The sequence below is a fragment of the Borostomias antarcticus genome, assembly GCF_949987555.1.
Source record: "Borostomias antarcticus genome assembly, chromosome: 8".
In the NCBI taxonomy this organism is placed as follows: Eukaryota; Metazoa; Chordata; class Actinopteri; order Stomiiformes; family Stomiidae; genus Borostomias; species Borostomias antarcticus.
Window position 1 is genome coordinate 30,238,634 of NC_140241.1, and position 23,318 is coordinate 30,261,951.

At 41.3% G+C, this 23,318-nt stretch overlaps 1 protein-coding gene across 1 annotated transcript; it reads right to left on the bottom strand.

The window, feature by feature from the left end:
• Positions 1–2,022: 2,022 nt before the first annotated feature.
• syk (spleen tyrosine kinase) lies at positions 2,023–20,576 on the bottom strand. Its single transcript, XM_084441782.1, has 12 exons — positions 20,509–20,576; positions 14,065–14,535; positions 13,146–13,306; positions 11,181–11,319; positions 10,874–10,958; positions 9,412–9,476; positions 7,484–7,713; positions 6,053–6,262; positions 4,493–4,682; positions 3,890–4,030; positions 3,404–3,516; positions 2,023–2,593 (listed from the first exon to the last, which is right to left on the bottom strand). Exons 2-12 carry the CDS (start codon positions 14,464–14,466, stop codon positions 2,521–2,523), a joined length of 1,809 nt encoding a protein of 602 aa, XP_084297908.1. The 5' UTR covers positions 14,467–14,535; positions 20,509–20,576; the 3' UTR covers positions 2,023–2,520.
• Between the last annotated feature and the right edge of the window lie 2,742 nt (positions 20,577–23,318).

A 23,318-nucleotide genomic window follows, 5' to 3' on the forward strand; every position in this document is an offset into this window, starting at 1 on the left:
GAAGGGAATATGTACAGTTGTATGGTTTAGTCGCTAAGGCTCTTGTCTCTGACGCATGCTAAGCATGTCATCTTCCACTAGACAGTTATGCCCTACAACTACAATAGAAGTTAGTTGGTACATTGATGATGTTTATCTATGAAGTGGATGGGTCCAAGATGATCCATTTGCTTTGACAACACCATACTGTTTTACTAAATGAATGGGACATCCAACTTTCCATTTACAGTAGTTCAAAAGCCCTTTTACCACAAAGAACAAAGGACTACTCATGGTCTCTTGCAGACTTTGCTTTATTATGTAACCAGTTTGTCCACATCTTCACACCGAGATAAGTTGTTACACTGGGGCGGCCGAGCATCGGATTCAGTGGCTTCTCTCCCTCATCAAGCCCAACGACCGCTATCTTCTCATGGACATGCCGCGCTCACGTAACATCTCAGATGAACCGCACAGAGGCTCGTTCTCATGTACCCCGTCACGAGGAAACCACTCACCTCTCGCCCAAAAATCTGTTTGGTGTGTGTGACTTTGCACATCCGATAATTTGGCCCCTCGTCAACCGACCCGACCAAGAACCAATATCAATGTCTGAGCACAACCACTGTGAGGGCCCTGTGTGTGTTGGGCCCCGACGGAGGGTGAGTCAAAGGTTGGGAAACGAGGGGTGCGGTGGAGCCAGAAGTTTCCGGAGCCTGAGAGAGAGACAGCAGCCGGAAGCCTGTTGAAGCCTGTTGTGGTTCTGTTTGACTTTGTGTGTGTGTGTTTGTGAGAGAGTGTGTGTGCATGCTCGATTCCTCCACCTTACACTACCCTTCTTGGCTCTCCCTCTGTGTGTGTACACTATGTGGCTCTCAGTCTGTCTGACTTGTGTGACTGTCTTTTCTGACTGGCATGCTCAGACAGGGGGAGGAGGGGGGAGGACACGCCTTGAGCAGAGACCATCGTTTGTGAGTTATTGAACCACATGCAGTCTGGTCAACTGACTGATTTCTTATAATAAATGAATGGTTTAATGGAAAATGATTTAATGTTGGTATCTGATGTGGCAAGTCTATCTTTTGGGGTCCTGTGCATCATGTATGAGTTTTAGCAATGTTCAGCAATCCTGTGTTTCCAGAAGAAGTCACAGAGGATGACACACCAATGATCCTCTGCTGTCCTGGCGAGCAGTAACCTTTTGACCTTGACGAGCTTAACAGATATCAGCAAAATATGGTGCGTCATTTATGTATTTCCTTTTTGTTTACTGGCCCAATTTTACTTTAAAAACCATGAGCAGTAAGTAGCCTATGTTATTGTTTAGTGCTCAACATACTGTAAGTGTATAAACTAGGTCCATGCAATTACCCTCCATCCAGACAATCAATCTGCAGTCTCTCCTGAGGTAACGGCAACATGATATGAGTGTGGCATCTAGTGTTCGAACTGTGAATAACCACTCCACCACAGAACGGCCAAAGGGGTGTACTTTACATGGACAAGAAGAACTAATATGGTTATTTTCAGCTTCGCACACAGTAAACAGTGAGTATACTCATTATTTTATTTATTAGCTTGTTCAGCACATTATGTACAAATTGAAATACCTTGCTGTACACATCACACAATACAGCATTAGATGCTTTGCAGGTTGTACTGAATTGCATTGGAGGGAAAAAGTCATACCGCAATAGTTTAAAATAATTTAATTGATTAATTTTGAACACATTACATTTTTCTTCACTCAATACTATATTGTCAGAATGTTATAATAATATACATCTGATAAATCTTTGCACAATACAGAATGTGCCATTAATATTTTACGAAGGACATGGAAAACACATAAGCTCTGTTAAATTCATGAAATAGAATCATAAAAGACTCACTATGAAATGTAATTTAATGTAATGTATTGCTTTATAAATGTTCTTAGCCGGTAGACAAACATACTCCAGGAGCTTGCTCGATCGCCTTGTTGAGAGGGGTCAGGGAAGAGTTTTTACAGCTCACTTATCTGGCCTCCGGGTGATTACTGTTTTTTTGCTTTCCTCTGGAATATGTAGGGGTGGGTCGTATGCCCACCTCCCTTGTTCTCTGTAAAGCGCATTGTGTTGCCTCTGGGTATGAAATGCGCTATACAAATAAAGCTTTGATTGATTGATTGAAGACATTAATTTGGAATAATAAAACAGTGCAAAAGAAGAGTTTCATCAATTCAAATCAAAAAATGAAACAAAAGGGATATTATAAACATCAATGGTGGGCTATGGTCCTTCACGTAAAAGTCGGAAACAAATTCAATATTGATTTAATTTGACATCAGTTGCATTCAAAATGTTCATTGTTTGAGTTCAAGTTCCTACAGCATTCAATGTATTTTTTTTATATTTTTATTTATTTATCTACAGTAGCCTACATGCCTGCTGATTTGATTTGGCTGGCTCGCATTTTCACTTCACATTTGCGAACAATATCTTCTCATAAACTGTGAATATCAATCCTCCTCCACTGCTTGGTGAATTTATAACTAAATGATCACTGTGAAATGTCATAGTAATACTCTCTGAGTCTCGGCTCCACGACTGCAAACGCAGGCCTTTCATTCGCCCTGAAACAGATGACAAAAAGACAAGAGTTCATTTGCAAACACTGTTAACAACCTTTTTCAAATTGCAGTTGGATTGTTTTGATTAAGGAAAGAAGACTTTACTTATTCAAAACAACCCAACTGCAGTTTGATATTTGCTTGTGATATTTGCTTGAAAAAAATATTTATGAAAATTAATAAAAACTGAGAGAATGAAATAAACTCTTCACGGCTCTTTACTCTATTATTTTCTATTCTCTCAAAATAATTTACTTGGGCTCGTTTTGCTTAGCCATGTTTTACATTAGCTCACGATACAGTACCTGGTTTCAGGTGATCTTATGTGCTTTCTGTTCCTCTAAAACCTGCATTGTGACTTGTTTTGATCAAAGTCAGGAATTTTTACAAAGAGGCTGATTCTAAATGTGCTTACGTACAGTAACATCTAACAGCTGCCAGATACCGTGTGACTCATTACCATTCGGGGATAGGGGGAAAAAAACGCTGCATTTCTTTAAGCCAATCACAATCATTCTTGGCATTGTGGTTTCTAGGTTGTTCTTTCACACAGTCTGGATTAGACATAGACTGAGAGCTTCACTATCACACATATCCTAATCTCAGTGAGTGAAGCACAGTCTGGATTAGACATAGACTGATTGTGTGACAACATATTCCACTGTAACTGATTAGACAGTAATAAACAAATGACAAGACTGACAAAACATACACCTGTTGAGTCAGACGTGTCCCATTGAGATTTAGAATATCCTCTGAATGGAGACCTGGTCAGAAAACATCTAAAATGAGTTCAAAGGACCAACCACTTACTTGTATGTCCAGCACGTCTTCATGAGCTCGTACATCTCTGAGGGACAGTTGGGGGGCGTGGCCATGCGCTCGCCATTCTCAATCATCTGGATGACCTCATTTCCTTTCATTCCCTGTCGACACAAAGACACTGCTTCAGCAAATCGGTGATGTCATAACGTACAGATATGTTGCAACGATGGTGCTACGCAATACGGAGTGGGGACAGTCCGGGCTCAGACTCGATGTTCTTGCATGCTGACTCAAGGTGGACTGCTCTTCCAGGAATTTTTAAAGGAAGTAACTCCAGCATTTTATGGATGCGTGTCACGATCTGTAGTATGTTTGTTTCTAATTCAACACCAGTACACTTGACTCATACAGTAAACTGACTGCCAAGCCTTTGATTGAATACAATGTGCTAGTCTGGGGGTAGAGAAGCACACATTTACAATCAATTTGGCTAATACTGTTATTCTTTTGTCTGTCAGAGTGACCGTATCGTACCTTGTAGGGTTTGTGACCTAGTGAGTAGGCCTCCCACATGAGGACTCCGAAACTCCACACGTCACTCTTACAGGAGAACTTGAAGAAGTTCATACACTCTGGGGCATACCATTTCACTGGCCACTTCCCGGGAACTTTGGCCTAGAGGCAAAGACAGGCTTATTATACCCGTTATATGGTACACAGTAGTATTGTGGTATGTGAACATACTGAAGCATTACACTAATGTATCACCAAAGTCTTTGTTCAAACATTGCTCTCTAGTGGTGATACATGGCAAATAGGAAGCAGAATAATCTGGTTGTCTATGTGCCAATTCCCGTTTCCTGGTCTGCATTTGTCCTAAACTGAGACTTATCTAATCAGGTGAAGCCTTAATTACAACGCAGAATACAACAATTTTTACAGCTCACTTATCTGGCCCCCGGGTGATTACTGTTTTTGTGCTTCCCTCTGGAATATGTAGAGAGTGGGTCGTATGCCCTCCTCCCTTGTTCTCTGTAAAGCGCATTGTGTTGCCTCTGGGTATGAAATGCGCTATACAAATAAAGCTTTGATTGATTGATTGATTGATTGCTAAATCAAGGCTCTTGTTCAGTTTACCTTATAGTAGTTCTCCTCCTCTGTGAGGGCCTTTGAGAGGCCAAAGTCGCTGATCTTGGCGTAGTGCTGGGTGACCAGCAGGACGTTCCTGGCCGCCAGGTCCCTGTGGACGAAGTTGTGTTCCTCCAGGTACTTCATGCCCATTGCCACCTGGTGCACAAGCTCTGTGACGTTCTTCATGGAGATCTGCCTGTAAGAGGAATGCGGGCGTAGATTCGGACTGGGAACGTTGTAAACAATATGATGTGTTGGAAGACGAGAAAGTGATTTAAGGTAATTTGCAAATATTTTATTCATCTGAGAAGGCACATTCTGTAACATTTCTGAGACCTTTGTCATGTCTCATCCATTTCCCTTGGTGGGTGACTTGGTTTGGAAATGGGCCTATCCCATACCATTGGTAGATGTCATCAAACAGCAAAAGGTCTCCGGGCCTTTCTGTGCGGAGTTTGCATGTTCTCCCCAAGTTCACAAGGGTTTCCTCCCAAAGAACCCAATACAAAAAACATGCAGACGAACAGATGCTCTTCAGTCCGGTCCCTGACCAGGACTTGGACTGAGCACTTGGACTAGGTCCCTGGGGGCCATGAACAATTATAATTTCCACTGGCGACCACTGAAGACGTGTGTGTTGTGTGTGTTGTGTGTGCTGTGTCGCACCTCACTCAGTGTGTTGTGTGATCACATGTCCCAGAATGATTTGGTCTATGCCTCCCTCTGCTGTCCGTATAGTGTTACTGCGCCATAGTGGATCAATACATTCTACAGGATCTAACTAAGAATAAGCACCAAAAGAGCTATTAAACACCTTAAGCTCTGAACTCTGTGGATTTAGAAAGTAGTCAGGGTCCTTCCTAGAATACTGTAGATTATACCTTTACTGAGACACCAAGCAAAGTTCTTTAAATGTACTTGGCAATGGGAAAACTCATTGTGGTGACCTCCCCCTGGTTGTGGGCTCTGGTACATGTGTGCTGTACATGTGCACCAATGTACGGGAGAGGGAGGGGGGCAATCCCAACAAAAATATTTGATTGCATAAGTATTCACCTCCTTTTCTATGACACACCAGTATAAGCTCTTGCACAATCACTTTTCTTCACATAATTAGTTCGATGGAGAGTTTGAATATTATTCAAATAATATCGGAATAAAACCTGTCTCACACCCATGATGCTTGTCGTCGTCATATACAGTTGTTGATATCTGATCTACTGTATGTGATGAAATATAGTGACTATGTACTCTTGTTCAGTTGGTAGCGTATCCCACTCTATTCGCTGATCTAACGGTCATGGACATTGAGCAGACGTCAAGAGGGGGACATCGCCTATCATCCATTTTGATTCCATGTTGTAACACAATAAAATATGAAGAGGGGGGTCCAAGGGGGGTGAATACTCTTTTATAGGCACTGTATATACAGGAGTGGTGGATGTAAGACACTTTTGTATCGCATTGTTTTCCCCAAACTCTCCTTTAGCACTGAGATTAGGATAGGTGTGATAGTGTAGCTCTGGACTGTACCACTATAGAGTGTGATGGGGGTGGGGGGCCTACTTGTTCTTCTGCAGGAACTTGTTGAGGGGTCCCAGGTCAGCCAGCTCCATAACCAGCATGAGGTTCTCGGCCTCGCAGATCCCGATCATGCGGACGATGTAGGGGTTGTCCAGCTGCTGCATGACGTTGGCCTCCCTCAGCATCTCCTCGCGCACCGCTGGGTTGTTGTCGTCGTTCTTCAGGATCTTCACCGCCACGGTCTTCTCTGTCCTGGGGATGACGGATACAGACTGGCTCAGTCTGGCTGCTCGTCTAGCTTCTCTGGGTGCAGGCGTTAGTCTGGCGGACATGCACACCCGTGTGGTAGCCGACTCAATGAGCACTAGTGTTGGGCAAGTTACTTAATAAATGTAATCAAGTAAAGCTACCGATTAAAGCTCATAAATTGTAATAAGATTACTTCACTGAAAAGTAATTAGTAATTATTTTACTTTTGAGTTATTTTTTAAAAACAGATCATTCCGTACCCGAATCATATAAGTGCCTTTATACATTTTTATAAATTGTAATTAGATTACTTTACTGAAAAGTAATCGGATTACTAATTACTTTACTTTTAAAAAGCAGATAATCTCTTACCCGAATCATATAAGTGCCGATCTAGGATCAGTTTTATGTCTTAGGCCATAATAGCCACAGGAATATCTGATCCTAGACCAGCACTCATGGCTCATCTCCACCCTGATGACATAAACAGTCAGTGCATCCATGACTGCAGAGGCCGCATGCGCATATCAACCACATGAAAGGGAGCAGGCATGCGCGGAAATAACTCGAGGTAATCACATTTCTATTAGGTCACTAACTGAAATCTGATTACTGAAAATTCAAATGGAAGCCCTTACATACATGTTACTGGAAAAGTAATCTGATTACAATAATCTGTGAAGTCAGTTACTCCCAACACTGGTGAGCACTGTGATGTTCTACTGTCGGCCAATCGGTTTCAGCAGCTGGGAAACATTGGCATAGTATTTTTATTTTTATTTTTTTATTTTTAGTGTTGAGCGACTTGTATCGCAATTTTGCATGAACGGCGCTATATGGATGAAATCAGATTTGATTTGATTAGTATAGTTAACAAGATAAAGACTAGTTAGTTCCAAGAGGCTTTTTTCAATGTGCGAATAAAGTGTTCAGATGAGAACACAGTCAAGGGTTTAAAACTGTGTTGGTACCTATGGCTTTGTTGATTCAGCCTCCGGGCATCAAGTGCCTGAGACCAAACTGCTCCCAGAGCACCACTATCAAGTCAGCTTTCACAGCCAGAGAAGGGGATGAACATTTTGACCATATAATGCGCCAATGGGATGATATTGACATTGGCCATATTGATAAAAAGAGTACAGCAGGTGCTACATTACTGGTTCTGGATTGGCTCTTATCAGTATGTAAACATGGGGAAAGGTGTTAGGGTGTGACGTCACATACTTCCTCATCCTGTAGGTGCCCTTCATGACCGTGCCGAAGTTCCCAGAACCCAATTCTGCGTCCTCCAGGAAGAGATGCTTCCTGTCCACCGTGGAGGACCTCAGCTCGTCCGGGTCTGCGTATGGACTTTCATACACCTCCGTGTCCATAGGCATAGCCTCTGCTGGACACATAACACACACATACTGCCAGGAAGCATGATGGAACTGTAGCTGATTTATAATGGCGTACTGTAAACCCTGACCAAAACCAATTTGTTCTCTGCACTTAAATGGCAAAATTACTCATTGTTTTTTTAAACAGGCACAAATCATAGCTTGAGGTTTGTAATACATATTATGCAATAATGTCTACGGACAGTTTGCATAAAAACAGAGTTGCGCATGAGCATTTTGAGTTTAGTCTACAGCGACTATTTTGGTGTAAACATTACTGCCCCGTCATCACTCACCTTTGAGCAGCTGATTACTTGGAATAGTGGATCCATAAGGGTTGAGATTATCGGTGGTTTTGTTGAGCGTGCCACTCCAAGCCTGTTAGCAGAAATGAGACAAGTTTAGCAGAAATATCACTGTAAATAAAATGTTATAGTTCATTCAATGTGAATTCTGCTGGAATATTACCTGAAATTATTTGATGAAGGCATGAAACACAAGCATAAATGCAAAATTTTTATTTTCTTCCAAAGCGTGATTGCAATCTCACACTCTCTGTCACGGAACACCTCTTTTAATGACATAAATACATTCCCTGTTGATTTATTTGGAAGCTATAATTGAAGTTCCACCAAAAACAAAATCCTAGTTTGGTATGTCATGCTTCCTCTTAAGAATACTTTGATTACCATTTTCATCCCGTGCGTGAAAGCCAGGCTTTCCAAGATTGGAACCATTTTATTTGAGATAATGTCATCAGGCCATGCTTAGACACAGGAAGTGTCAACACTTCTTTGGGTTGTTTACAAAATTAGATATTTTCCAGACAATTCTTATTTCTTATAAAATCTTTCTCTTGACATCTTTTACTCAAATAATAGTGAAAAGCCTCATCCATATGACTGTCATTTCAAGTGAGAAAGTATTCTTAAGATGCACAACATCACACTATGATAATGTACAAATCCGTAGTGTGAAATATAATAATTGAAAAATGTATCAATCAAAATTAATCAAATATTATAAATTGGAGGCATTGCTCTCCTGCTGTATGTTTTTCACTGAATTGTGCTTCAGAATGTATTTAAGAAAAGGGATGTCCATGACAGAGAAAGGATTGTATATCAGGTTAAAGGAGGGTTGAGTCACACCGGGGTTGGGGGGGGGCAGATGCAGAGGTCCTGGGTCTGTATCCAGAGCTAGCCGAGGGTAAACAGAACTGCCTAAACTCACCTGTGCAGACTTGAAGTATATTATAACTACAGTAAACTGCAGATGTCTGCTTTATATGGGCTGCATGCTCACCTGTCAATGATGTACAGTACGCTGACCACATGCTTGTTACCAATGTTTTGAGATTCAACATGCTTTTCGTGAGGGAAGCTATTGTAGTGTCGATTTTCTAGATTTCCAACAGACCAATTCACAGATTTTTATGTAATCTAATACAAGTGATAATTGAGGTCAACACATTACAAATGATCTCTTTAATGAAGAAAAACAGCTAGTGACTATTCAAACAGCATATTTAAAGAGAAGACTTAGATTTTGTGACTACTCAAACCTACCTCTAGGTGGCATTACAATCTGAATATTGGTACTATTATTCTCAGGTTGTCAACATTACAACTGGAGTACAGGGTAAGTCCCAGGGGTGTGTTAGTAAGTAGCAAACCACACTAGAGCAAGATCAGCCTGTTAGGGGAATGCGCACGGCCTACTTTACCACTGGGGTGGGGTTAAGCGAAGGGACGGGGGGAGGGGTTAGTGCACCTTTTTTCTCCCAGGTATGGGTAAGGAGTAGGATTTGAGTCTGGAGAGTAATCCACCTGTTGCCCCTTGCTAGAAACCACAATTTTAGAGAGGATAAAGGTTAAAGGACTGCTCATGTTGTACTGAGGTAGTTAAGGGAAAAGGTTAGCTCATGATCTAAACAGATATACCACTTTTCTTCATCATAAACATTTCATTGTAATATTTGCTGATTGCAACAAAAATGGGAATTCAGAAAAATCCACACAAAGGGATCCCTGCACTGTAGAAAAATATGACATTGTCACGATACAGCACATTTTAAATATTACAATTCTGACTGAATCAAAACCAAATGCAGAAGGACTCATGCAGGAAAGAGACAAGCATGGTATTTACCCAGACTTTGACCCAATTATGAGGATTGATCTGTACATATGTCAACACAGTGTATTGTCAGTTTTACTTACTAGGAAATTAAAAGGGTTTTGGGAATTGTCAGATTTTTCAGAGAACAGGGAAGTAGCTAAAAGGTGTGGAGTTGAAGGATCCGGTTATTGCTGCCATTATGTCAATGCTATAAATGGACACAGTACACACTACATTTATCACAGTGTGTATATGTGCTTGAGAGTAGTGTTTTAAATGGCATGGTTCACTTAAAAAAAAGCTATTCCTTTGTTTGCCTGTCACTTCTTACTGTAATATGAAATGACTATTTCCCTTTTCCCGTAAGTCATGATACTTAAGATCATAAAGAACACACAGATCTTGATTACATAATAGGTACGACTGGACATTTATAGGACATCTAATTCATTGTTTTAGTTTATGACAACATTAATTAGTGGAGTACACCTACTGATGCATATTAGTTTGGCACATGCAAACATACAGTACACACACACACACACACACACACACACACACACACACACACTTAAGGGAAGGACTTACTCCAGGGTGATCCCGTGGTAGAGACGGTCGTCCTATCCCTCCTGCACAACAACAAGAACATGCTCACTGCCAAAATAATACAGTTAGATATTTACAATACACACGTGTCACAATGTACTGTGTACACTATTTAAAAATAAAAACAAAGCATGTTTTGAATTGAAAATGATTTAACTCTAACACAATTTTAGACATTTTAGAACATAGTTTTGTCAACAAAACTAGAACTTTTAAAACAATGTTATTTAACTAATAGAATTTCAAATGTTCTGCTCTGTCAACTACAAATATCAAGACCGATTGACAAAACTACCTAATCAAATCTTCATTATGTGGTAATAAATAATACAAGGTATATATTTTGATGAAGTGAATGGAGAAAGCTCACACAATATGTACCCATGTGCATGTATATACTGTATAGTCAGTGTACAATAGGCCCTATACATCTCTTTTTTTTCGATCAGTGTTGCTGTCAGGCCTGTCTGTGTCCATCCATCTCTCAGTGTAGGAGTGTGTCCGGTACCCTGTTCTTCTCCCTCGGGTCGAGGGCACGGGTCAGTCAGCACACGGAGCAGGCCGTCTGGTTTGTAAGAGTAGTGCTCCACCAGCTAGGATAAAAAAGCAACTCTCAAGTTAACATAATGCAGTTTTAAACCAATATCAATTAAGATCCAATTTCCATTCCCAATTCCATATCAATGGAAAACATACAATCCGACTCTTATGGTATATCACTTTAAGAACTCTTCAATCTATCTGTGTAAGTGTGAGAAATTCCATGCTTGACACCAGACTTCAGACGGGGATGTAGTGTGTCCTGTTCCAGATACCTGCCACAGCGTGTCAAACTTCTTGCCGTCTGGGATGGACAGCTTGCCTGTCTTGTCCCTGTCGATGCGGTAGTGCATGACCTGTCCCCGGTGTAGCAGACACAGGGCGTAGGAACCGTTCAGGTCACGCTGTCTGATTCTGGAGAGAGAGAGACAGGGAGAGAGAGAGAGAGAGGAAAAGAGAGGGAGAGAGAGAGAGGAAAAGAGAGGGAGAGAGAGAGGAAAAGAGAGGGAGAGAGAGAAAGGAAAAGAGAGGGAGAAAGAGAGGAAAAGAGAGGGAGAGAGAGAGAGGAAAAGAGAGGGAGAGAGAGAAAGGAAAAGAGAGGGAGAAAGAGAGGAAAAGAGAGGGAGAGAGAGAGAGGAAAAGAGAGGGAGAGAGAGAGAGGAAAAGAGAAGGAGAGAGAGAGGAAAAGAGAGGGAGAGAGGGAAATGGAGATAGAGGTATGGTGGTAAGTAGGGAGGGAGAGGTCAGCAGGGTGAGAAACTACATTCTACTGTATATGAACAGGTGAGTGCTGTAGATCCAGAGCTAGTTCCTCTGTAGAGGATGGCATTCTGTTTAGTTGCTTCAGTACTGTGTAGGTGCAGAGTGATAAATGCATAGATTCAACTTTTGTATTGCTCATAGTACAGTATGTATTCTGTATCAGTTTTTGCTGAGGACGAAGCTACTCAATGGACATTTAATTATTAGTCAAACGTCCCCCTCTTGTCTGCCTGTTCTGTCTGGGGGTCTCAGGACACGCGTCCAGGGTCCGGGTTTAGAGCGTAACAATCCCGCTCTCATTGTGCTGGATTAGCATTGGAAGCATTGGAACTGATGTGTCCAGGTGACAAGACCCATCTTTATTTATCAGACATTACCGTCCTACCAGTCCCGCACAGAAACAAGCCAGCCAACGCACATAAGCCAGGCTTGACCTGGCCTGGTTTGTCAATATGTTATATGTTTACTTATGGACCACAGTGGAAGCAAGTCTTGGGCTTTTTGTGATATCCTTTTGGCCTTTTAAGGTACTGTTGTATTTTTAAACTGTCAATAAATTATTCAATCAATCAATCAATCAATCAATCAATCAATCAATCAATCAATCAATCAATCAATCAATCAATCAATCAATCAAAAGGTACATGAGGGGCACATTCTCTATGGAACAGAGTCTTGTACTAGAGCCATTCTTTGAAGTGTACTGCAACTATTCAATTCCTTAATTATTATTCAGCAATTAATTTTACAAAATGAGGCGCTGAACCAATATGCTGTTTCTTATAACCATAAACTCTTATTTGTTTTAGGAAACATAATAGACCAAAAAATTACTAAAAAAGAAAATTACTTAAAAAAATAAAAAATAGGGTGATTCAAGTAAAATATTACAGTGCCTTTAACTTCTCAAGAAACTTTCCTTCTAGAACATTCTCACCAGTGAAAGCGTTACAGACAAGATTCACCCCTTTCTCTCACTCCCCCAGCTCCTTGGTCACTCCAGGAAGTCCTCTGCAAACTGTCAAAGCGGAAACCACAGCGTTCTTCTCTCTCTACAGCCGAGGCCACAGCTACTGCCTCGCATCACAAGGCTCATTCACTACGTGTACAGCAACACTCTGCTCTGCTTGTGGGCTGCAAGTCTTTCAAGTGTAGCAGTGTGTCTCTGACCGACTCCACGTAACTCTTTCCTGTTTTTGTTTGTCGCTAACTGATCTGTCAGCCTTGGCCTAGAAAAGCCACAGAAAGAAAGTCAGTAGTTTACTACATTTATGGAAGTGCTATGTTAAGGAGACATCTTGACTGTCAATCATTATTATAGAGAGAGAGAGAGAGAGAGAGAGAGAGAGAGAGAGAGAGCATAGACTAAGCAAAGACTAATAGAAGAGCAGAGCCTTAGTAGATCCCAGAGCATAGTGTATGAAGCTGGACTCGTAACCGTGAGTGAAGTGGCGTAGGATGTTGAAGTGCCGTCTTACAGAAATTTGCCATTGGTGCGGGAGCCACTTTGTATGCGTGGCTCGGAGTCCTCCCGTGAGATGGTGCCGTGGAACCAGGGCATCTTCTCGTGGGCGGTGGTGGCGATGAGCTTCTCCAGCTGAGGCCTCTGGCTGATGATGGCCTGCTCCAACGCCGTGCCCTGAGGAAACGCCACATGACCGAGCTCAGTCCACATTATACACATGTGCAGTACAGCGACGCAGTAGACGAGCGTTGTGATAGAGGTGGAATTTAACAGTTTGTTCTGTAACGTGTCAAGATGACTTATAGTTCTACAGACTTGGTCTTATGCCCTAAGATACAGTATCTACTACAGGTGTACAGGTGCTAGGATGAAGGACTTGGTTAAGCACTTTGGTATCTTACTCCTAAAACCTGTAGGCTATCATACTCCTGAAGACTGTTGAAACTTTACGTTGAGGACTAGGAACTGATATTCAGACTACTAGTTGTTGATTATCCTTATAGTCGAGATGTTACCCAAACCTGTCTAACAACACTATGTCAACAAATGTGGCACTTTGAGTTTAACATAAGGATAGAACCAGTTGTAACAACAGAAGTAACCTGAAAAAAATAGAACCCTTTTCAGATAAGAAAGGACCGTTAAGGTTTCCCAGCAGAACCTTACTGAGCTGAAACCTTCCATTGTTACAAAGGGTTCTATATAGCACTCTTTTTTCAAGTGTACAACTAAGTAGTTATTTGGAAATATGTAGCTGTCTACTTTTATATAAAAACTGTTACCATGTGACTTCTTACAAGTAGTCGGCCTAACTGATTCAAAACTGATATCTGTCCAGTTCTCCTCCCAGATACTGTTTTCTCTCACCAGAATAGTTTGAGTCCCAACACGGTGTGAAAACACATGCAAAGGTCAACACAGGTCAGACTAACCACGAGGTTCCAGGTGTTCTTCACGTAGTCCCTGATCAGCTTCTCCTTCAGGTCTTCAAACGGCCCCACCTTGGGCTGCATACCTTTGGGCCTGTTGCATGGCGTCTTCAGTCTGGTCACCAGTCCATCGGGCTCCTGGGAATGGTAGTCAATCACGCCCACGGGGGTCGAGTGGCTTTTACCGCCAGCGATGGCGAACGTGTTGCTGAGCTCCCTCTCGATGGTGTAGTGGAAGCACTGGCGTCCGTAGGCTACAGACAGGGCAAAGCCTCCCAAGTAGTTGCGGCTCTGCCTCAGCAGGTACATGCCGTCCGCCATGCCACCGTGACGGAGGTATTCCTCCGCCTCCTCCCGAGTGATATTGCCGTAGAAGAAGGACAACGCGTTCACTTGGTCAGCCATGTTGGGCCCTTGTTCTAGGCTGTTCTGGAAATGTCCAAAAGAACTTCAGCTACGTCTCTCAACGTCGACCTGAAAGAAGAAGTACATTTTAAAATGGTACTGCTTTCTGTTTGGGAATGCTAAATGTAACCTGCTTGTAGAGGTCATGCACTGGCTTGCGCTAAGGACAAAACAACAACACATCACGGCCAAACAAAGGGTCAAACGTCAAAAATTGACTGCAGATATCGAGCCTTTCTGGAAAACTTGAATTAGAGTAATATTGTCTCTATTGTAGAGTGTGCTTGCTTCACCATGCCGGCATGTCAAGCATTTGACCTGCCGCAATGCACTGTTGCCAGGGCTAACTGTATGAGATGATGGTAAAGTATGATCATTCTCCTGAAAACAGGGTCTGGGTGTCCCCCTGGGTGTCCCCCTGGGGTCAGACAGACACAGTCAACGGTGCTGATGTAAGGCATGCCCAGTCTGACCCCCCAGGCCTGCCCAGTCTGACCCCCCAGGCATGCCCAGTCTGACCCCCCAGGCCTGCCCAGTCTGACCACCCAGGCATGCCCAGTCTGATCACCCAGTCTAATCACCCAGGCATGCCCAGTCTGACCCCCCAGGCATGCCCAGTCGGACCCCCCAGGCATGCCCAGTCTGACCCCCCAGGCATGCCCAGTCTGACCCCCCAGGCCTGCCCAGTCTGACCACCCAGGCCTGCCCAGTCTGACCCCCCAGGCATGCCCAGTCGGACCCCCCAGGCATGCCCAGTCTGACCCCCCAGGCCTGCCCAGTCTGACCCCCCAGGCATGCCCAGTCTGACCCCCCAGGCATGCCCAGTCCGACCCCCCAGGCCTGCCCAGTCCGACCCCCCAGGCATGCCCAGTCCGACCCCCCAGGCATGCCCAGTCTGACCCCCCAGGCATGCCCAGTCCGACCCCCCAGGCCTGCCCAGTCCGACCCCCCAGGCATGCCCAGTCTGACCCCCCAGGCATGCCCAGTCTGACCCCCCAGGCATGCCCAGTCTGACCCCCCAGGCATGCCCAGTCTGACCCCCCAGGCATGCCCAGTCTGACCCCCCAGGCCTGCCCAGTCTGACCCCCCAGGCCTGCCCAGTCTGACCCCCCAGGCATGCCCCGTCTGACCCCCCAGGCATGCCCAGTCTGACCACCCAGGCATGCCCAGTCTGACCCCCCAGGCCCGGAAGCACATACTGCACAAATGGGAATTACTGGGAGTAACACACTGTGCTGGAGATTTCATGCAAGTCTTTTCAGCTCCCTCAAAATAAATATAAAACATTTTGGCGGGGGAGGGGAGACGTGGTCAGCGAGGGACACACACATGTGCGCACTCCGTCTCTCTGTCACACACACACTCACACACACTCGGACGAGGGTGATTGGCTATCGTGGTCTGGTTAGGGGGCGAGGGGATGACGATACAGGCTGATGATCCCCCCCCCAGAGCGCCTGTGCAGGACGGCCCCCCCCTGACGCCTCAGAGCTTCATCAATGTGTTTGGTTGATGATTATTTGGTTGATGATTATTATTGATCAGTTCTCATGGCCAGCTTGTTTTTAAAGGTACAGCAATGCAGTTATTATTTTTTTTGCACATCATCAATCAATCAATCAATCAATCAATCAAAGCTTTATTTGTATAGTCATGTAGGAAATTGACATGTCTCAAAATTTATAAAGCATCATTTAATTTATAATAATTTTGCTGAATATACTTTAAATATTGGCATGCCTGTGAGTCTCAGTGCAGTGTCATTGTTGGGTGCTCACTCGTGACTCACACAGCTAAGTTGGTCACTAAGTGACCATTAAACTAATTTACAGTAAGTCTCTTCCATGTGGTTCCCTTTCATAGAAATAACAGAACAGAAAGGAAGAGAAGAAAACGCGCCTGTATGCATACACAAATACCACAGAGGCATGTGACCTATGAATGAAGAAAACTTCTTAGGAATTGTCCAAAATCTCAAGTTGCTGAAAATAGATAGCTTCAAAGGCTGAATTATCTCTGTGAGCAACATCATATGCAGAAAGTAGAAGATAGACATGATGTTGCAATCTTTACTTTGACAAAGAGCTTCCAAAAGAGACATTGTGTTTACTGAGGAAAGACTTCAGAAAACTGAGGGGAGGGGGTGGGGGGTTATACATACGGAAGAGCATTAGGGCCAACAGTGGAGTTTTTTTTTTTTTTAAGATTCTGAGTTTAAAGTCAGAAATTCTGACTTTTTTTCTCAGAAATTCTGACTTTAATCTAAAAAATTCTGACTTTAATCTTAGAAGTTATTTCTGACTTTTTTCTCAGAAATTCTGACTTTAAAGTCAGAAATTCTGCCTTTTTTTCTCAGAAATTCTGACTTTAATCTCAGAAATTCTGACTTCAATCTCTGAAGTTATTTCTGACTTTTTTCCTCAGAAATTCTGACTTTAAACTCAGAATAAAAAAATAAAAATAAACTCAGTTGTTGGCCCTAATGCTCTTCCGTATATACATATATGCTAAATGTTGCAATGTTGCATATAGCAGTAAGTACCGTTTGTGCATAGTGTAAGGGCACTGGTATGGTAATACCACACATGAAGACAAACACAAATAATGATCTGCTAGACCTGCTAGATAGATAAATGTTATCCTGATGTTCACTTAGATACTGGAGGAAACAGTAAGATGATATTTATTACTACACAGTTACAGTGGTGATCAAGTATTTGTATTAATTCTTGATTATTAAGAATAAGTACTATATCAAGTTGTCACAAATGTTCTTTTTTTTGGGAAATGCTAGAATGTCCTACAGTCCTGCTGTATTTTACCTCCTAATGACATTAAATTAATATTACCAAGTAAAACCGGACCGTTGCGTCAAACCTGACTGAAGATTGATATCATTCATTTACAGTTTTATCTATCACAGTCTTCTGTAGATAAAGTATATTCTGCCTGCACCAAAAAAGAGATTTGCATTTGAAGAAAAAGTGCATGTATGATGTATGAGATAAAAACACAACAATTTACTTATCAAGCACAACAAGGAGTGTGTAGTGTGTACTGTAGAACAATGCATACAGGAAACAAGCTAATCACTCAGGAATATATAGGTTCTATTGTCTGTTACTTTTAAATATTAGCAATGAAATATTATCATGTCAATTCATCCTTTGATCCTGTGAAAACATCAAAAGGGTTGATAGAAACTACGTTGCAGCATACAAAGCGAATTTGAATGGACATTTTTTCAGTGAGACATACATTTCTTTGTCATCTTAACTTCAAAATATTAGCTAATTTAACATTTGAAGGGCATATGGTTACTGTATCTCAACTGGGAAAATAAAATGTAGTTAAAAAACAATGGCACACGCCAAATGTATAAAAATGATCAAGCGAGGTATTATACTGTATATAAAGCAGGCTTTGTTGGTTTAGCATTGTAGCTGTAAATGTATTAATAGAAATACATTTCTACACCCCTCCCTCCACATTGTGCACATTACAGTAAGTTGTTGTGTCTGAATCCTCTCAGCATGAGACAAGTCTATCTAAACATACTTTTAAGTGGCATGCTACAGTTAGGTCCATACATATTTGGACATTGACACAATTTTCATCATTTTGACTCTGTACACCACTACAATGGATTTGAAATGAAACATTCAATATGTGCTTTAAGTGCAGACTTTCAGCTTTAATTTTAGGGTATTTACATCAGAATCAGGTGAACAGTGTAGGAATTACAACATATTTTATCCCGTCATGATTTCATTCACAAGGAGCAGATAAAAGGTAAGTTCATTTGAAGTGTGATACCTGCATTTGGAATCTGTTGCTGTCAACTCTCAATATGAAATTGAAAGAGCTGTCACTAGCAGTGGAGCGAGCCACCATTAGGCTGAAAAATTAAAACAATGGGAGATAGAGAGATAGGGAAAACATTAGGTGTGGCCAAATCAACTGTTTAGTACATTCTTAAAAAGGAAGAACGCACTGGTGAGCTCACCAACACCAAAAGACCCGGAAGACCACGGAAAACAACTGTGGTTGTTGACAGAATAATTATTTCTCTGGTGAAGAAAGACCCTTCAAACCAGTTGGCCAGATCAAGAACACTCCCCAGGAGGAAGGCGTATCTGTGTCAATAATCAATAATAATAATAATAATAAGTCAATAATCAAGAGAAAACTTCACCAGATGTAAACCATTGGTGAGCCTCAAAAACATGAAGACCAGATTATAGTTTGCCAAAACATCTAAAAAGCCTGTACAGTTCTGGAACATACTATGGACAGATGAGACAAAGATCAACTTGTACCAGAATGATGTGAAGAGCGAAGGGAAGGAACTGCTCATGATCCAAAGCACACCACCTCATCAGTGATGATGATGGTTTAGTGTTATGGCGTCGGCATGTATGGCTGAACTGTTTCCCTTGTATTTATTGATGATGTGAATGCTGACAAAAGCAGCAGGATGAATTCTGAAGTGTTTCAGGCAATATTATCTGCTCGTATTCAGCCAAATGCTTCAGAACTCATTGGATGGCGTTTCACAGTACAGATGGACAATGACCCGAAGCATACTGCAAAAGCAACCAAAGAGTTTTTCAAGGCAAAGAAGTGGAGTGTTCTACAATGGCCAAGTCGATAACCTCACCTGGATCCAATTGAGCATGCATTTCACTTGCTGAAGACAAAACTGGAGGCAAACCGCCCAAAGAACAGGCAGAAACTGAAGCCAGTTGCAGTAGAGGCCTGGTAGAGCATCACCAGGACCAAACCTGCTTTCGGCTGGTGTTAGGCTGTCATTGACTGCAAAGGATTTGCAACAAAATATAAAAAATGACAATTTGGTAAATGATTATGTTAGTTTGTCCAACTACTTTTGGTCCCTTAATAAAGGGGGTGCCAAAAATAAAATTTGTTGTACAGTAATTCCTACACCACTCACTTGATTTGGATGTAAATACCCTCAAATTAAAGCTGAACGTCTGCACTTAAAGCACATATTGAATATTTCGTTTCAAATCCATTGTGGTGGTGTAGAGCCAAAATGATGAAAATTGTGTTAATGTCCAAATATTTATGGACCTAACTGTATCAGTATGCAAATATGTAGGACATATAACAGCTTGCTTAAATTGTATTTAAAATTTAAACCACCACATAGAAATATGCCATCCCTTTCAAGGATACAGTAGATCAAAGATTGGGGTATTAGTAGCATCACACTTTCAAATGTTTTTGATGGTTTGAAGGTAATTTTTTTTTTGAAATATCAATCAATTTCAATTTACCACAGATTTAATCTCAAAGGACACATTCTTTCAAATACAAATTCTTTCAGTACACACAATCAGCCTCATCAACTCTCTTATGCTTAGTTGAAACAACAGGCTTGGATGTATTAATAAACGCACAATGCTCAATGCTTGAGACAACAATTTCAAGAAACTATAGGAGTTCAACAATTTTAATGTAACAAAAAACCATTGGTTCATAAAGCAATGGAAAGTTAAAGAAGGATGTTTCGAAACAATGCCAACTTTAATGACACATGAAAATAGTGCTGAATTCTGAGCCGATACACTATATACATACACGAAATACTGAAAAACCACTCCATCACATCTCTGTATTTTCAAAATCATCTTATAAACCAACTCTATTACTGCATGTTGGCCATGGATCACAAACATGTTCTTAGGGCCTGTGCTACTTTCAGCATGGCATCTGTAGACTTGACACTGTGTGTCAATTATAATGGTCTTGATAATGCAAAAAATATATTAACCAAAAATGGATAGTATCTTAAACTGGACCTAATAAACGAGAGATGGAATTGAATCTGTCATCAACACTTCCAACACTCAACAACAGCCTAATGTAAACCATGGCCATTGCCTCTCCAGCCTCTTCTAACTTGGGTCAAACCAACTGGCCTTCATCACAACAATAATACATGTTGACCACAAACATGCTCCAACTCCAACTGCAACTTAAGTGGGCAGACATTAGACATAGTGAACAGAACTATACCTTATAAAAGACTGTTGCTCCTCTTCTACAGCCGCCCGTTAGCCTTTACACAGACGACCATGTTCAACTGTCAGCGTCTGAACAGGATGTGATCAGGTCAGTCCAAATTTGGTTGCAACACCAGGAACAGCTTCTTCTAAAAGATAGCAAAATTCACTTACATCAAATGTAGTCTCAACTAGACCATGGTCTTCAGTGTGTTGGCTGTCTATGAAACAGTAGACTGGGAGCTGGTATTAGGAGCTGAGTATTTTTTGGCTTCCTCATTTTTCTCGAAACTAGAAGCCGCTCCCTTGACTTTTTAACGTCTATACTTCCTTCTTTTAATGTGAGACCCTGACCAGACCCAGTATGCTTAATGGAGGATGTGGTCTGAGCCACTGAAAACACCAAGCAAGAAAAGCGTATTCATCAATTTAGATAAAAGCTCATGTCGCCTAATTCTCAGCTATTAGTTAATAATTAGCATGTTACAATGGCTTATTATGTCATGCAATACCTAACATGAGCTCCATGAAGACAGACATAGCACGGCACGCGAATGGTATTGTATTGATGTGTCACTGTTACTGTTGTTGATGTTTTTAAGTTTGCATGCATTTAGAAGGCATGAACATAACTTATATTAATAAAAAACAACACAAAACTTTGTTAGGATATGGTGGACTGATATGATGATCAATCTGATAAAATGACAAATTAACTTGTCATTCAGACTGTCAACATTATATTGTTTATTTATGGGGTATGGGGCTTGAAATAGTGTAATAGTGAAAGTGTGTAATAAAAGTGGGTAGTAGAAATAGTTGAATCAATGATCGATTACATAGTTTGTGTGATGTCCAGGAAGTATTTGCCGTGTTTGATAGTGTGTCTGCATTGAGAGTATATGTGTGTAGGAAATGAGCCCTATCATACTGGTGATTTTGCATGTGTGTACTGTATGTGTAAACACTCATGTGTGCCAATCAGACCACAACCCAGGAAGTCACAGCTGGGGTTGTGTAGATGTGCAGTTAGCATGCCATGTAATGAACACCCTAAAAATACACCAAACTGTTACGCTTCAACTGAAGAATTTAGAAACAACAATCATTCACCCTAAACAAGGCAAACGCTGAAACGTTGGTGATAATAAACAGCATAGAGGAGACAAATGAGTGTGCAACTCTCTTTTTTGTTTTCAACAACAAACAATCTGCAAATAAACCTTATTTGCCAAATGCACACGGGCCTGCATTGCACATCTATACAGCACTGCATACAGTAACTCTGAAATTATTATGTGAAAGTGTATAAAAATGTGTAAATGTTACTAGCAGGGATGCTAGTAAATCTGCAGGGCAGATACAGTACTACAAAATACATATTATATCTGCCAGACTGAAAGGCTATACAGTATACAAAGACTTCTTCTTGAAGACTTTTGAATACAATACAGTAGTCAATTCTAATCAAGAAAAATAGGTGAACTGTTAAATAAATAGTTTTGGCAAAGGAAGGAAGGGAATAATAATAATCATAATAATCATAATCATAATCATAAAGGAAATAATAATAAGATGAACGTATTGTACAGTATCAAACCTCAAATCTGCCTAGCGAGATGTCCACTTTTTTACCCATTTTATTTTCAATACCAAAAAATGCCTACAAATATAAAACAAACAAAAACACAAACAAACAAATATATCTAACAGAATAAGGCCAATCCTGTATCTTGGGTTTGACATGTAAGGTTAAAAGGTCTTGGACAAGTAGTCAGTGAACACCTTGGATCAGCACCATCTGTTATAGTCTAAACCACTGTAATGTAATCTTAATATTATATATTTAAGTTTGTCAGTATTCATAGTACTAATCTAGCCTAAACACAAAACATATGCATGGTATGATGTACTGTAAGACATGTATATGAATGGCATACTGTACAACACATGTATATAAATACTAAAGTATAATGTATATGAATGGCATAATGTATAGCACATGTATATGAATGGCATAATGTATAACACATGTACATGAATGCCACACTTTACCTGGTGTTGGATCTTCATTTGTCCAGCTCTCTGGATAGCATAAATTGAATTATTGATTTCTGGAAAACAAAAACAAAACAATGACAAAATCTGAGCAGAATTCAATTCAGAGTCTTATTGACATTATTGTTAAACCTACAGTCTGATGAAATGCCTTAAAGAGAGCATAGGGGATGTGGACATGTTATGCAACCATTTGACATTTCAGGCCCCAAATGCCTCTTTTGAAGAAGTCTTGTTTGATTTGACAGTAACATGAGTATAGGTGAAACGCTTGCATGAACCTTTGTAACAGTGGAAATCTTTCCATCAGTTTTACTTGATTGCACCCGCACAACTCAATCATAATTTCGCAAAAGTTATTTTGTGGGGGCAATACTACGTCCCTTCCAGTTTCAAGCCTCAAACAATTACACCACATTAGCAGGTTCACTGAGCACAATTCTGCCTTCCATTGTTGGGTGACACACGTCAGTACTCTTTAAATGTCCCCTATTATGCTCCTTTTCAACAAGTCAGGTCTCTGGGGACCACAAAACATGTCGTTGAATATTGGTGCTGAAAATATCACTCATATCAAGCATTCAAAATACCCCTTTGTTTCAGACCTGTTCTGGATGTTTCATGTCTCTGTATCTGTAATGTAAATGAGCTGCCCCCCCCCCCCCCACCACCACCACCCGCCCACCCACTCTATCCGTGCCTCCAGAAGTTCAAACAATGCAAATGCAGTAGCTCGTTTCTGAGTGGTTAGCTGACTCGTAAAAA

Excerpts from the sequence above, each read along its gene's own strand:
- syk (XM_084441782.1), bottom strand. The coding sequence starts at position 14,466 with ATGGCTGACCAAGTGAACGCGTTGTCCTTCTTCTACGGCAATATCACT. Across the intron at positions 10,959-11,180 it reads AGTTTGACACGCTGTGGCAG|CTGGTGGAGCACTACTCTTA; the intron begins GTATCTGGAACA and ends TTTTTATCCTAG. Across the intron at positions 2,594-3,403 it reads AAGACGTGCTGGACATACAA|GGCGAATGAAAGGCCTGCGT; the intron begins GTAAGTGGTTGG and ends CATCTGTTTCAG.